Source organism: Mauremys reevesii, linkage group 11, assembly GCF_016161935.1.
Source record: "Mauremys reevesii isolate NIE-2019 linkage group 11, ASM1616193v1, whole genome shotgun sequence".
Classification (NCBI taxonomy): Eukaryota; Metazoa; Chordata; order Testudines; family Geoemydidae; genus Mauremys; species Mauremys reevesii.
The window spans coordinates 5840547-5855558 of NC_052633.1; the positions used below are offsets into that span (position 1 = coordinate 5840547).

The window sequence follows — 15012 nt, forward strand, 5'->3', positions numbered from 1 at the left end:
CACTTCAAAGCGCTGCCGCGGGAGCGCTCCTGCTGCAGCGCTGTACAGCTGCAAGTGTAGCCACACCCTTAGGAGACAATTCAGGTTTCCCCCGATAGGAGAGGGAAAATCAGGCAACTTCTCCCTGCCCCCCAACATGGTGCCTGGACTTGTGTTTGCCAGAGCACATGGACTAAACTAAACTACAACAGCAGATAGTTCGTTCCAGCCTTCCCTTGGGAGACAATTCCATCCACACCACCAAGGCAGAGATTGTGCTGCTATGACGATTTCCCCTGATAGTCTCAGTTTTCCTCTCCTACCCCCCCACCCCATCCCTTCCCCACTGCCTCTTCCCTTCCACCCCTCACCCCCTAAGAGGCAGTCACCCAGATGCCAGGGAGGGGGGAACCAAGCACACTACATGGCCACTGGCTCTGAGAGGTGAGGCAGGCGTCTCTCCCTGGGCAGGGAGGGCAAGCAGGGACACCCCACCCCACAGGAGACCAGGAGATACACCTCCCCCTTCCCCCCACCAATGCCTGTCCTGGTCCAGCTGCCGGGTGCAGGGGATGTTTTTGGAGATGCCTCTGGCTGAGCCCCCTGCCCCCCACCGTGCAGACGACCATCCCACCAGCAGCCAGGTGCTGGCTCTCACAGCCACCTGGGGGGTTTCCAGTCCTCCCTCAAGCCACCCTCACCACAAGAAAGACCCCCTTTGAAATACACTTACAGGCTGCTGCTACTGGCTGCCTTTAGTTGGGCGAGAGGTTAGGAGCTGCTGCTGCAGAGCCCGAGAAAGCACCTGCCCCAGTGCCACAAGAAGCAGGTAGGAGAAGGAGGTGGGGTCTCTCAGCTGCTCAGCCCCTTGCTCCAGGAGCAGTTCCCCTCACTGATTGGCTGGTGGCCAAAACCCAGCTAAACTGCGAGCACTCACACTCCCCTAGCTAGCTACCCTCCTGCCCCCACCGAACAGCTGACTGGTGGGTGGATGCCCCTGCCCCCTATAGGGGCATGCCCTGACCGACCCCCTTCTTCCCCAAGGCCCCAGCCTCTCCTCCTCCCCAGGAGCCCAGCTTGCTGGAGCTCAGTTCTTTCCCCCTCCCCTCACTGATTAGCTGTCTGGCTCCCTCCTGCTGGGAGACAGCTAATCGGCAGGGCAGGGTTTATGCAGGGGAAGCCGGCAAAGCCTGCCTGCAGGAGCCCAGCTTGCTGGAGCTCAGTTCTTCCCCTCCCCTTCCCTCCTGCTGCGAGACACAGCTGATCGGCGGGGTATGCAGCATGCTGGGGGAAGCCGGGCAGGCCAAGCTTCAGAGCGGAGCATGGGCCCTGCCCCTGGTGCCATGATAACCCCGCCTAAGGCGCAGCTTTTTTGAAAATGTGCTGAGGGGAAGCAACTGCTTCCCCTGCACCCCACTAGCTAGGTCACTGCGTGCCAGAGATGCTAAACATTGACATGCCCCTTCATGCTTTGGCCACCATTCTTAAGGGTTCACTTCCTACTACCACCAAGGGGTAAAGACTCTCCAGGCTATAGCCAAGATAGTGGACAACTGGAGGAATGTAGATTCACTGCCCTCCCCACTCCCTGGAGAGGACTGGGAGGAGGCAGTGGAAGAACCCTGTCCTAGTTTCAAACCCAAAGTTTATGGGGTGGCAACAGAGCTGGCCTTACCATGAGGCGAACTGAGGTGGCCGCCTCAGGTGCCAGACTCTGGGGGGTGCCACTAGGACCCAGAGTGTAGAAAATTGTGTCTGGTGCTGGTGCATATGTATTCTCCCTGCTCTAGATGCACAGAGCTGGTGGAGTGCTGTGCTGGAGGAAGGAGGGCAAAAGAGACATAACAGGCAGGCAGGAGGAAAGGTGAGAGGGAATGACAGAAAGCAGCAGGAGCTGCAGGGAGAGAGAGGAGGAGGCGCCTCTTATGTACCTCTCCAGCACCCCCAGGAGCCTGGACTGATTAACACCAGCTTCTTAGGGAGCTTCCTGTTTCCTGATGCTTCCCTGAACCCACTTGAGGAGAACAGGCAGTCAACTGACATAATAGGAGCCAGTTAGGCCCTTAAGATGCTGATATCTTCCCTCACTTAGGCCCTGCTACCAGCCTGCTTATTTGTCCCCTTCAACTGAATGTTGAGAGTCACTCTAGCTGGCACAGAACAACAGTCATGAGTGAAAGAAGAAAACTCCCCTCTGGGGCAGCATTCAGAAAAAGAAAGCAAGCAAAGGAAGCTTTTCTATCTAAGCAGGAAGGAGCTCTCCTGAGATACATAGACACAAACGTTTACCGTGAGCCTTCCGGCCAGTGAGGATGTGAGTGGTGAGGAGATGCCAGATCTTCCAGTTAGGCAGAGTGTAGGTGACCTGGCAGCTACTGCAGCATCCATATCTCCATCTCAAATGGATGTAACCAAGCACATTCCTGAAGAAAACTGTAGATCAGAGAAGAGTGTGGTGGAGGCACAAGAAGCAGCTGCTGCTGAGTTTAGTTCCTTAAGTCTAGATGATCCAGGACTGTGGACCCACTTGAGCAGTAGCCTGAGGGACTTCCTTGTTCTGCATGGGCCACAGCAAGTGAAACTTCATGTTCCCCAAAGACAATGAAAATAGAAGTTTCCATCCAACACATTACTGGTGTGAAATCCCCAATGGTGACAAAGTGGAGAGGCCACGGCTTATGTACTCAGAAACCCAGAATGCTGCATACTGTTTTTATTGCAAACTCTTCCAGTCTAATGTTCCAGCCACATTGGGTTCTACAGGGACAAAGGACTGGAAAACTCTGGCTAGAAATCTGGCATGCCATGAGAAGGCAGCAAGTCACCATGGAACATTCGATAGATGGAAAGAGCTTGAGATGAGACTAAGGTGCAATCCCGCAGGCGGCCCCGGAGTGGGGGCAGCAGGCCCCAGCCCCCCGATCCCACTTGGGTCCCGCAGGGGAACGAACGGGGCTGGGCTGCCGATGCCTCCGCTGTGGGATTGCACCAGCTGGGCAGCCAGCCCAGACGCGACTGGCCAGGGGCTGGGTGCAGCATGTGCGCTGCTGGGTCCCCGCAGTAGGCCCAGGCTCAGGGGGTTCGTGGGCGCCAGAGCCGCAGCCGCCGAGCTTGGCCAGCGGCCACTTCCTTCCCCCGTGGCAGTGGGTGCTGCAGCAGCGGCTGCTCCCGAGTCCCGCTGCCCAGGTAGGGAGAACAGCTGCTGCCTGGCCCCGCAGGCCACCCCCTACTCCTTCCAGATACCGCGCCCGAGTCCTGCCAGCTCGGGGCCAGGCCGGACTCTCACTCACCCTGACCCCATGCTCCCATGAGTCTCCTGGGCATGGGGTGCTTGGCAAGAGGGGGGGATTTGGGGAGGGATCCCATGGGGGAAGGAGGGGCGGAGTTGGGGCGGGGGAGGGCGCGAGCCCTTCCGGGCTCCGGAGCCTTTGCTTGTTTGTCCCGTGTCCCGACCTAACATTGGTCTGGACGCGGGACAAACAAGCAAATATCGGGACAGTGCCGATAAAATCGGGACGTCTGGTCACCCTATAAGGAGCTGAGAGGGAGAGGCTGTGCTGCTGGAGGACTGAGGAGTACAAGCGTCATCAGACAGCAGGAGGAAGGTCCTGAGGTGAGGATAAAGGTGTTTGGAGGAGGCCATGGGGAAGTAGCCCAGGGAGTTGTAGCTGTTGCACAACTGTACCAGGAGACACTCTAGACAGCTGCAGTCCACAGAGCCCTGGGCTGGAACCCGGAGGTGAGGACGGGCCCGGGTTCCCCCGAAACCTCCCAACTCCTAATCAGACACAGGAGGGGTTGACCCAGACTGTGGGGAAGATCACTAAGGTGAGCAAATCTGCCAATAAGTGCAGGACCCACCAAGGTAGAGGAGGATCTTTGTCACAGTAGCTAAAAAATTAAAAAATCACATGAATTAATGCTGACAGGTATAGTGCAGGAGGTGGGTGTATGTGCCCTGCCTTGCAGAGAGAACCAGTCAAGACAATAAAGAAAAGGGGAAGCAAGAGAGAGAGCAGCTGCACATATGTGTAGTTGTGATGTTTATGACACATGTACAGTGTAACTGAACAACCCAGTCTGACAATTTAATAGTTTATTTTGTTAAGATAAATATTTTAGATGTATTGAAATTCCACAGCATTCCAATAACATTAGAGAAGTTAAACTTCAATATAGATTTGAGAGAAGAATAAAAAAATACATGTAAATAATTCCATTTCTAAAAATATGTTTAGATGCTTGTATTTGAGATACTGTTGAAATGTAAATTAAAATATTCTTGTAGTGACACCTTGTTACAATAATATTTTCTAAATTAGAATCTTTTTTCTTTCATATTGAGATTTCAGAGGGGTAGAAAATTCTGACAGGAGTGAATGACCCCATCCACCCTCATCTGCTACTGGCCCAGAGAGTCTTTGAGCTTTCTTCTTTCTTCAGAGGACAGACAGATCCAGCCCCCTCCCAAGAACCAGTTATGCCCAGAGACAATCCCGAGTGGTCAGTCCTCCCTTCACACGAACGCCGACTACTGCCAAGCCGCCAACGACGCTGGGTTCATGGGAGGCTAACCAGAACCAGCAGTTTGCAGACACTTCTGGCGAGCCGTTTCTTCCCCGCATGCAGGCCTGGAACCCTGGGGCTCTGTCCCACCCATCCCACTTCGCCTCCTGGGCCTCTGATACGTAGCTTACCCCACAGACGTTAGCCAGCTGACCCTGTATTGCCATATGGGGATTCAAACGTGGGGTATGCTTCCCGCTTGACCCTGCACTAGTGCACAAATGGCAAACCGCTGCCATTACCTTGGCAGTCCATGAGATGGCACTAGAGTCTTCTCATGTTTGTTCCTATTAATGAAACCGCTTGGAGAAAGCTCTAGCACAGGGGTCGGCAACCTTTCAGAAGTGCTGTGCCAAGTCTTCATTTATTCACTCGGATTTAAGGTTTTGTGAGCCCATAATACATTTTAACGTTTTTAGAAGGTCTCTTTCTATAAGTCTATAATATAGACCTAAACTATTGTTGTATGTAAAGTAAATAAGGTTTTAAAATGTTTAAGAAGTTTTATTTAAAATTAAATTACAATGCAGAGCCCCCCGGAACCGTGGCCAGGACCCGGGCAGTGTGGGTGCCACTGAAAATCAGCTCGCGTGCTGCCTTCGGCATGTGTGCCAGAGGTTGCCTACCCCTGGCTTAAAATTTGCTTTAAAAATATTTCATTAGTGAGTTAGTGATGATTATAAAATCACATCTCTAAAAATCTTTGCATAGGTTTTTAGATGCACAATCATCCTTAGCCTTTAATGCTTGGATCTTCAGACACGTTTTTTTAAATAAATTCTTCAAAAGACCACCCTTACCTAAAATACAGTTTTTAATTACTATAGTAAAAAAACTTACTTCCAAAATCCTCCTGTCCTTTCTGTCGATCCATTTCTCCCTTCACTGCCCCCCCACCCCCCACTCCCAAAGAGAGCCCTTAGATAGCTGGACAAAGAGTTTCCCTTTCTTTACCTCTATATAATAAACTAGTTTTAAGCAAAATCAGTACCTTAGTAAGATAGAAAATCATTTGTTAGGCCTAAAATCTTTGGAAACATATTTTGTAAAGTTGGTAGAATTTCATAAACGTGTATTGTTATGGGGATCACACACAGTAAATTAGTGTCCCCTTTTTCTAAAAGCAATGAGCATTGTTATGAACACACTAAACCTCTGTGACTGATTAATTTAAAATGTCTGTTTCAGTGAGTTAAACATGTAGTAATCTGGAATGATTGCTTTATGAAGGCTTAAGAGTACATTTAAAATATAAAATTAGCTTAGAATTACTGATTAAGAAAATGTAAAATAGAGAAGAGCTGCATCATGTAATATTTAATGTTGTACTCAGCAAGACAGCTGACTCACACTTACTACAAAGTTTTTGCAAATAAATGTCAGACAAACTTCAGGGCTTATCAAAAAACCTGTGACTGACATTTTTTATTCTCAAGTGTAGTGCTTTTAATTAGGTACCTTCTGCACATCCATTCTGCGTGAGGGAGAGGGTACAGGGGTCTCTGCGGGGAACTGTGACTCTCTGCCACCGTGAGGTGGGCCGGGCGTCTTATTCTTTCTGCCTTGTCCCTCCACCCCCCAGCCTCCCACCAGGCTGTAAGCTCAGGCTGCCGTGGGGCATAGGGGCACTAGTTTAATAATACTGCATAGGGCCCCATAAATCCTAAGGATGGCCCTGGGGGTGCCAAAAAGCAGTGCCCTGGCTCGTCAGGGAGGAGCCGCCTTGCAAAGGCACCAGAGAGCCAGAGCGTCGGCTTGTGGGGGCGGTGAGCTCCAGCCATGGAGGAGCCGGCGCAGAGCAGGGGTGCAGGAGCCCTGCAAAGCCAGCAGCACTGCTAGCGGGGAGCACCCCCGCCCCTCCTGCCCAGGCTGCAGCCTGGCGTCCCCCTGGGGGCTCCTGCAGTCTGCAGCAGATGCACATGGGCGCCGGCCCCCATGTGCCCTCCAGCTCCCCATTTGCTGCACTTGGGCTCTGTGGGTCCCAGGCATGTGAGCCAGCACCAGGGTGCGGTGCCCTGAGCCGTGCACACTCCCAGGCGCAGCAGTGCCTGAGTGTGGCGAGGCGGGAGCTGAGGGGGTGCACGGGGGCCTCTGCCCGCATGCATCTGCTGCAGGAGCCCCCAGGAGGGAGGGTGCTGGGCCACAGCCTGGGCAGGAGGGGCTCGATGGGATTTGCCCCTCAATGTGGCGATGTTATGAGGAGGGCGGGTGGCAAGGTGGAAGTTTTGCCTAGGGCGCAAAATCTCCTTGCACCGGCCCTGCTGCTTGGGCTGCTCCATCCCCAGCGGCAGAGACACAGCAATGAAGGGGCCAGAAGCTTTTGGTGAGGAGGGATCAGAAGAGGCAGGTACCAGCTTTAAACCCCAGAGGGAAGCTCCCTCCCCTAATGCAGCCTCAATGCCCAGGCCTGGAAACAGAGAATTATTGGTACTGTTTGAAGACAGGATACTGGACTATGTGGACCTTTGATCTGACCACTCGGGCCATTCTGATGTTCTTATAACTAACCGAGCTGTATCTGCCCCCCACTGTAACCCACTAGACCCCAGTCCCCTCCTAGAGCTGGGATCGAACCCAGGACTCCTAGCAGGGTCTCTCCCGACAGAGTTAGTAAAAAAGGAAGAATATACAGCCACATTTTAACCAGTGTCCCTACAGTGATTTTCCACAAGATGTAAGACCACATTAGTATTAGAGCTCAGTGGGTCTAATATCGATTTAATTTTCTTTTTTTTATAAAGGAATTAGATACAGGGCTCCTGCCAGCTCATTGCTAACTTCCCTGCCAAAACACTGAAGTTTTCAGGGGCGCAAGTAGCCCCTGGAATCATGGTTAAATTACCCTCCCCCCCCACCATTTGAAATGGGCCTCCTGTGTGCACAGTCCCCTACCGTGCTCCCCCGGAAGAGCTGCATTAACAGGCAACTCTGCAATTGACCCCCAGGCCTCTCTAGTTCCTTGGCCACATGGATCCTGTCCCTATTCTGGCGGCTAATCCGGAAAAAGAGCTCGCCCCTGCTCCCACCTGAGGGACGCGTTGGGTTGAGATCAGCTGATCCAAGCAGGCAGTAGGGACAGAATCTGAGACTTGAAGCTCCTAGAGTGACCTCTTACCTTTATAGACCTGCCCTTCAGCCATCCCCAGCTATTTTCAAGTGTAACGTGATCGTAACTAGACCCATTTGAAACCCTTCACCACACAAGACAAAGCCTGTAGGATTCCTCTTTAACTATTTATTTCTCCTCCCCTGGCTCCCTACAGCCACTAGCCACCTTCGAGCTTTGCCTCTTCTCTCCCAGGCTCTGCTCACTTGATTGCAGCAGCTCAGCGGATGGTCCAGCTTTGCTCTTTCACTTCCATTCTTCACTTCTTTGGGTGGCTGCATTTGCAACCGAGCAGCCTGATGGAAATCCCTGAGTCCTCTGTCTCGGCAGGCAGGCCAAGCAGCCAAGGGAGGTTAGCCTGAACTGTCAGGAGTGGAGGCTTGGCCCATAGGGTAGGGTTACCATATTGGAACTGTCAAAAAAGAGGAGACTCCATGGGTGGGGGAGGGGTTTAAATGCTCCAGACAGACGCCTCGCAGGTAGGGTTGGGGGCGTGTAAGAGTCCGGTGTGGGGGCTCGGCCCTCTCGGGTGTGGCCGGGAGCCAGGCCGCGTCACTACACGGCCTAAATCAGCAGTTCAGTCTCCGAAGGTCCAAGGGCTCAGACCCTCAGGCAGGGCTGAGCAGAAATAAACAGTCAACGAAGCCCAAGCCCTCAGTCAGGGTGGGGCAGCAAACAGCAGTTCTAGGCTCAGACCCTCAGGCAGGGCTGAGCACCCAGAGTCAGTAAAGCCCTAGCCCTAGTCAGGGCGGGGCAATAAGCAGTAGTTCAAGGGGCTCAGATCTTTAAGCAGGAGCTGAGCAGCAATAATAGTCCAGGGCTCAGGTCCTCGAAGCAGGAGCTGAGCAGCAACAATAGGTGAGTCCAGACTTCTGGGTCTGAGCTCCGATGTGAGGGGGAGACTGCCACCCGTGAGGCGGTGGCATGGGGGGACACAGGCCCACCCACTCCACTGTGTCCCAGACCCAGTTAGTCTGCTGCTGTGTCGGTGGGGTCCTGACCGCAACACACCGACATCGGCTCGAAATCTGCAGTAGCCAGACTGGGGTCAGCTACCCCCGGGCTACTTCCCATCTCCCCCTCCATGGGTACCTGCTCATCGCGGGTGTCTGCAGCGGGGTCCCATACCATGGGCTCCTCATCGTGCTGAGGGCTGGCTAGGTCGGGCTGCTCCTCAGGACACGGGTCGGGGGGACGCTCGAGCAGCTCCTCGGGGTAACGGGCTCGGGGCAGGCTCGGCCAGTTCTCCTCTGGATACCAGGCTCGGGGCAGGCTTGGCCAGTTCTCCTCAGGGTACCGGGCTCGGGGAAGGCTCGGCCAGTCCTCCTCAGGGTACCGGGCTCGGGGAAGGCTCGGCCAGTCCTCCTCAGGGTACCGGGCTCGGGGAAGGCTCGGCCAGTCCTCCTCAGGGTACCGGGCTCGGGGAAGGCTCGGCCAGTCCTCCTCAGGGTACCGGGCTCGGGGAAGGCTCGGCCAGTCCTCCTCAGGGTACCGGGCTCGGGGAAGGCTCGGCCAGTCCTCCTCAGGGTACCGGGCTTGGGGAAGGCTCGGCCAGTCTTCTTCAGGGTACCGGGCTTGGGGCAGGCTCGGCCAGTCTTCTTCAGGGTACCGGGCTTGGGGCAGGCTCGGTCCAGCAGGAGCTCGGTTAGGAGCGTCTGTCCTCTCCGGCCACCGGGCTGCAACTGAGCGCTGGGCTGGGGCTTTTATACTTCCTGTCCCGCCCCTTGACTTCCGGGGGGCGGGGACAGGTGGCAGTGGCTCCGCCCACTGTGGCAGCTGTTCTGGCTCCTCCCTCTCGGGTGCGGCCGGGAGCCAGGCTGCCTAACTACACGCCCCCCCCCTCAAGGCTGGCTCCCGTGCAGCGGGGCCAGCCCCTTCCATACCCCCCAGCCGGGAGAGGAAGTCCGCGTTAGCATGGTCCTTCCTGGCCCGATGGCGCACAGTGAAGTCATAGGGCTGCAGGGCCAAGTACCACCGCTGCAGCCGCATATTATGGTCCTTCATGCGAGCCAACCACTGGAGGGGAATGGTCGGTGACCAAGGTGAAGGGGGCTCCCAGGATGTAATACCTCAGGGCTTCACAGGCCCACTTCACAGTGAGGGCTTCCTTTTCGACCACCGCGTAGTTTTTCTCTTGGGGGAACAGCTTCCGGCTGATGTAAAGAACCGGATGCTCTTCCCCCTCTACTTCTTGGGAAAGGACGGCCCCGAGTCCCACTTCCGAGGCGTCTGTCTGTAAAACAAATGTCCGGTGGAAATCAGGACTATACAAGACTGGCTCGCTGCAGAGGCTCGTCTTGAGTGTCTGAAAGGCCTCGTCGCACTCGCGGGTCCATTTCACCTGCCGCGGGCTATCCTTTGTCAGGAGCCCCGGTAAGGGGGCTGCAATTGCCGTGAATTGAGGAATAAATCGTCTGTAATACCCTGCCAGCCCCAGAAACTGGCACACCTGGCGCTTCGTGGCTGGCGGGGGGCAGGTTGCGATGGCCTGGACCTTGCCGACAAGAGGTTTTACCTTCCATGCCCGATAGTATACCCCAGGTACGTGGTCTCTTGTCAGCCGATGCGACATTTCTTAGGGTTGGCTGTTAACCCGGCCTTCCGCAGGGACCTCAGGACGGCTGCGACCCTTTCTAGGTGGTTCTCCCACCGAGGACTGTAAATGACCACGTCATCTAGATAGGCGGCCACGTAGTCCTGATGTGGCTGGAGGAGGCGGTCCATTAGGCGCTGAAAGGTGGCCGGAGCCCCATGGAGGCCGAAGGGCATCCGGGTAAACTGGTATAGTCCCGTGGGTGTGGCGAACGCAGTCTTCTCCCTGGAGGCTGGTTCCAGGGGGATCTGCCAGTACCCTTTGCTTAGATCAAGGGTGGTGATATAGCGGGCCTCCCCTAAGCGGGCCAACAGCTCATCTATCCGAGGCATGGGATAGGCATCGAACTTGGAGATAGCATTAACGCGCCTAAAGTCGATACAGAATCTCTGTGAGCCGTCGGGCTTCGGTACCAGCACTACAGGGCTGCGCCATTCACTTTGCGATGGTTCAATCACCCCTAGATCCAGCATAGCTCGTACCTCCTCCTCAACGACCTGCCTCCTGTGATACGGCAAGGGCCTGGTCGCACCCCGGATCACCACCCCAGGCTCTGTCTGGATCCTATGGTATACCAGGGTGGTGTATCCCAGTTGGCCCGTAAAGGTGCGGGAAAAGGCTTGCAGGAGGCACCGGGTCTGCTTGAGTTGGTCGTCTGTTAGGGTCTCCCCGAGCTGGGGTTCCCCGGGGTCCTCGGTATGGGCTACCTGGGGTCCTAGCTCAGGTTCTGGCGGGTAGGGGTTGATCAGGAGACCTTCACATTCCCGCCAGGGCTTGAGGAGGTTGACATGGTACCGTTGGGTCTTCTTTTTCCGGTCCGGCTGATTGATTTCATAATTAACTGGGCCCACCTTCCGAACCACCTCATATGGCCTTTGCCACCGGGCCAGGATCTTCGATTCACTGGAGGGAAGAAGGAGTAATACCCGGTCTCCGGGATGAAAGTCCCGAGTCTGGGCGTCCCGGTTATAAGTCTGGGCCTGCGTGTCCTGGGCGGCTTTCAAGTTCTCCTGCGCCAGGGCCCCCGCCTGCTTAAGGCGCTCCTGAAGCTGGAGTACGTACTTTAAGAGGCCCTGGGCCGGCGATGGGGCTTGCTCCCAGGTTTCCCTCATGAGATCCAGCAGGCCCCGAGGTCGCCGACCGTACAGCAACTCAAAGGGTGAGAACTTGGTTGAAGACTGGGGGACTTCCCGCACCGCCAGGAGCAGGGGTGGAAGGAGCTGGTCCCATCGGCGAAGGTCCTCCTGGGGGAACCTACGCAACATCTCTTTCAGCGTCCGATTGAATCTTTCAACCAGCCCATCTGTCTGGGGATGGTAAACGGACGTCCGGAGTTGCTTTATCCCCAAGAGTTCGCACACCTGCTGGAGCAGCCGTGACGTAAAGTTGGTCCCCTGATCCGTGAGGATCTCCCGGGGCAGGCCGACACGGGCGAAGACCTTCACCAGCTCAGCTGTGATGGTGCGGGCTGTGATGGTCCGGAGAGGGATTGCTTCGGGGAACCTGGTAGCATAGTCCATTATCACCAAAATGTATTGGAACCCTGCGCTGCTCTTAGGGAGAGGCCCCACCAGGTCCATGGCCACACGTTCAAAGAGGGTCTCAATCAGAGGCATCGGGACCAGCGGTGCCTTGGGAGTTCGTGCTGGGGCAGCCAACTGGCATTCCGGGCAAGAGTTGCAATAATTCTTTACCTCCTGGTGTACCCCTGGCCAGAAGAAGCGCCCCAGGATCCGAGCCAGGGTCTTCTCGTGACCGAGGTGCCCGGCCGCAGGGATGTCGCGGGCCAGTTTCATGACCGCCCGGCGGTGACACCGAGGCACGAGGAGTTGTGTCCGGGTATCCCACTTGCGGGGGTCCCTCTCGACGCGATACAGGCGCTCCTGCCGCAACTCAAAGTGCGGCCACTGCGCCGCTCGATGGGGGTCGAGGACTGTCCCATCCACGGAGGCCAGCTGGTCGTATGTCCGCGTGAGTGTAGGGTTGGCCTGTTGATCCCGGCAAAAGTCTGTGGGCGCCGAGGGATCCTCCCCCACTCCGGGGGGAGGATCTTCACGTCCTTCCGTCGGGTTGGTGTGGTCGGGGGCTTTCACCTCGTCTTCCTCAGTCTCTGGGGCCTCCCCTTCCAAGGCTGGCGTGACCTGCGGGCTGCCCTCAGCGTGGCGGCGTAGTACGGCGGGGAACTCGGGCCAGTCCCAACCCAGGATCACCGGGTACGCCAGCCGTGGAGCGAGTCCCACTGTCATCAGCTGGGTGACCCCATCAATAGTCAGTTGGGCCCTGGTACTTGGGTAGGGCCGTATATCCCCGTGGATACACTGCAGCTGAATCTTCCCCAGGCGGTTGTCAGCCTGCGGGCCCATGGTTTGGCAGACCAGTGTCTGGCCGCAGCCTGAATCGAGGAGGACCACCGTCGGGCGCCCCTCAACGACCACGGGCATGGTGATCTTGGCCGCTTGCCAACGCCGGGCACGGCCTTCCCATGAGTAAACCTGGCCAAAGGTACACTCCAGTCCTGGGCAGTTCCGCTGTAAATGGCCATACTCTCCACAGGAGAAACAGGGCCCCAGGTCTGCTCGTCCCGTCCGTGACCGGGTCCCGGGGTTACCTCCAGGCGGGTTCCGGTAGTCCCCTCTCTCTGCGGGAACCGGGGTCCGAGCGGGTCTCCTGGAGGACGTGGCGGTACGGGTCCGGGCCTCCGCTCCACGGGAGGAAACTCGTACGTCTGTGAGGGTGGGTGCACCCTTCTTTTCTGGGTTGGGGTGCTCCGTCCGGGGCGGGGCGGTCCGGCCAGCCGAGCCCAGCGGGGTTTCAGCCGCGAGGAAGTCCTCCATTAATGTAACGGCCGCGGCCACTGTCGCCGGCCTATGGCGGAGGACCCAGGCTCTTCCTCGCGGCGGGAGTACATGGGCGAACTGCTCCAATACTACCTGCTCCATCAGCTCCTCTGATGTCCGGCGTTCGGGCTGTAGCCACTTATTGCAGGTCTCTCGAAGCTCCTGGGCCACTATCCGAGGTCGGGCCCCTGGAGGATACGCCAGGCTTCTAAACCGCTGTCGGTAGGTCTCTGGACTCACATCCAGGGTGTCTAGGATAGCGGCTTTCACCTGGCTGTAGTCCTGGGCTGCCTCCACAGACAAGCCTCGATAGACCGTCTGAGCAGTCCCCGTTAAGTATGGGGCCAGGATGGTGGCCCATTGGTCCTGGGCCCAGCCCGCGACGATGGCCACCCGCTCGAATGTGACGAGAAAGGCTTCGGGGTCGTCGCCGGGCCACATCTTCGTCAGCCGAATTGGGGGGCTGGGCCGCGGGGCCCCTGCAGCATCTCCTGGCTGAGGTTCCCCTGGTCGAGTCAGCACGGCTGCGAGCTGCTGGACACATTGCCGCTGGAAGTCCTGGTGCTGGGTAACCAGGTCTTGAATGAGCTGCCGTTGTTGCGAACCTAGCTGCTCGACGAGCTGCTGCTGCTGTTGCGACTGGGCTGCCTGTTGTCGCTCCTGGCTCTCCGTCATGAGGGCAGGAGCTGGGACAGATCCATCTCTCTGGCGGGAGGCCTCTCTCCCGCGGCCCCCTTTTCACCAGCGTCAAGAGCTCGCGCCCACATCCTGGGCGAGAGGTCCTCAGAGAAGGCACCACGTGTAAGAGTCCGGTGTGGGGGCTCGGCCCTCTCGGGTGTGGCCGGGAGCCAGGCCGCATCACTACACGGCCTAAATCAGCAGTTCAGTCTCCGAAGGTCCAAGGGCTCAGACCCTCAGGCAGAGCTGAGCAGAAATAAACAGTCAACGAAGCCCAAGCCCTCAGTCAGGGTGGGGCAGCAAACAGCAGTTCTAGGCTCAGACCCTCAGGCAGGGGCTGAGCACCCAGAGTCAGTAAAGCCCTAGCCCTAGTCAGGGCGGGGCAATAAGCAGTAGTTCAAGGGGCTCAGCTCCTTAAGCAGGAGCTGAGCAAACAACAATAGTTCAGGGCTCAGGTCCTTAAGCAGTAGCTGAGCAAACAACAATAGTTCAGGGCTCAGGTCCTTAAAGCAGGAGCTGAGCAAACAACAATAGTTCAGGGCTTAGGTCCTTAAAGCAGGAGCTGAGCAGCAACCACAATAGTTCAGGGCTCAGGTCCTTAAAGCAGGAGCTGAGCAGCAATAACAATAGTCAGGGCTCAGGTCCTTAAGCAGGAGCTGAGCAGCAATAATAGTTCAGGGCTCAGGTCCTTAAAGCAGGAGCTGAGCAGCAATAATAGTTGAGGGCTCAGGTCCTTAAGCAGGAGCTGAGCAGCAATAATAGTTCAGGGCTCAGGTCCTTAAGCAGGAGCTGAGCAGCAACAATAGTTCAGGGCTCAGGTCCTTAAAGCAGGAGCTGAGCAGCAACAACAATAGTTCAGGGCTCAGGTCCTTAAGCAGGAGCTGAGCAGCAACAACAATAGTTCAGGGCTCAGGTCCTTAAAGCAGGAGCTGAGCAGCAACAACAATAGTTCAGGGCTCAGGTCCTTAAAGCAGGAGCTGAGCAGCAACAACAATTGTTCAGGGCTCAGGTCCTTAAAGCAGGAGCTGAGCAGCAGCAATAATAGTTCAGGGCTCAGGTCCTTAAAGCAGGAGCTGAGCAGCAACAATAGGTGAGTCCAGACTTCTGGATCTGAGCTCCGATGTGAGGGGGAGACTGCCACCCGTGAGGCGGTGGATGGGGGGACACAGGCCCACCCACTCCACTGTGTCCCAGCCCGGGGCCCTAACAGCAGCAGTTAGTCTGCTGCTGTGTCGGTGGGGTCCTGACCGCAA

At 56.4% G+C, this 15012-nt stretch overlaps 2 protein-coding genes across 2 annotated transcripts in view; both read right to left on the reverse strand.

The window, feature by feature from the left end:
- LOC120374490 (zinc finger protein 883-like) overlaps positions 1 to 9640 on the reverse strand; it is a 46649-nt gene extending 37009 nt beyond the window's left edge. Inside the window, exon 1 of the mRNA XM_039494237.1 lies at positions 9535 to 9640. Within this exon, the coding sequence (XP_039350171.1) occupies positions 9535 to 9640 (106 nt within the window). The remainder of the gene's footprint in view (positions 1 to 9534) is intronic.
- Positions 9443 to 13985, reverse strand: LOC120374581. Its single transcript, XM_039494448.1, has 2 exons — positions 9840 to 13985; positions 9443 to 9782 (listed from the first exon to the last, which is right to left on the reverse strand). The coding sequence occupies exon 1, from the start codon at positions 13754 to 13756 to the stop codon at positions 10208 to 10210; it is 3549 nt and encodes a 1182-aa protein (XP_039350382.1). The 5' UTR covers positions 13757 to 13985; the 3' UTR covers positions 9443 to 9782; positions 9840 to 10207.
- Between the last annotated feature and the right edge of the window lie 1027 nt (positions 13986 to 15012).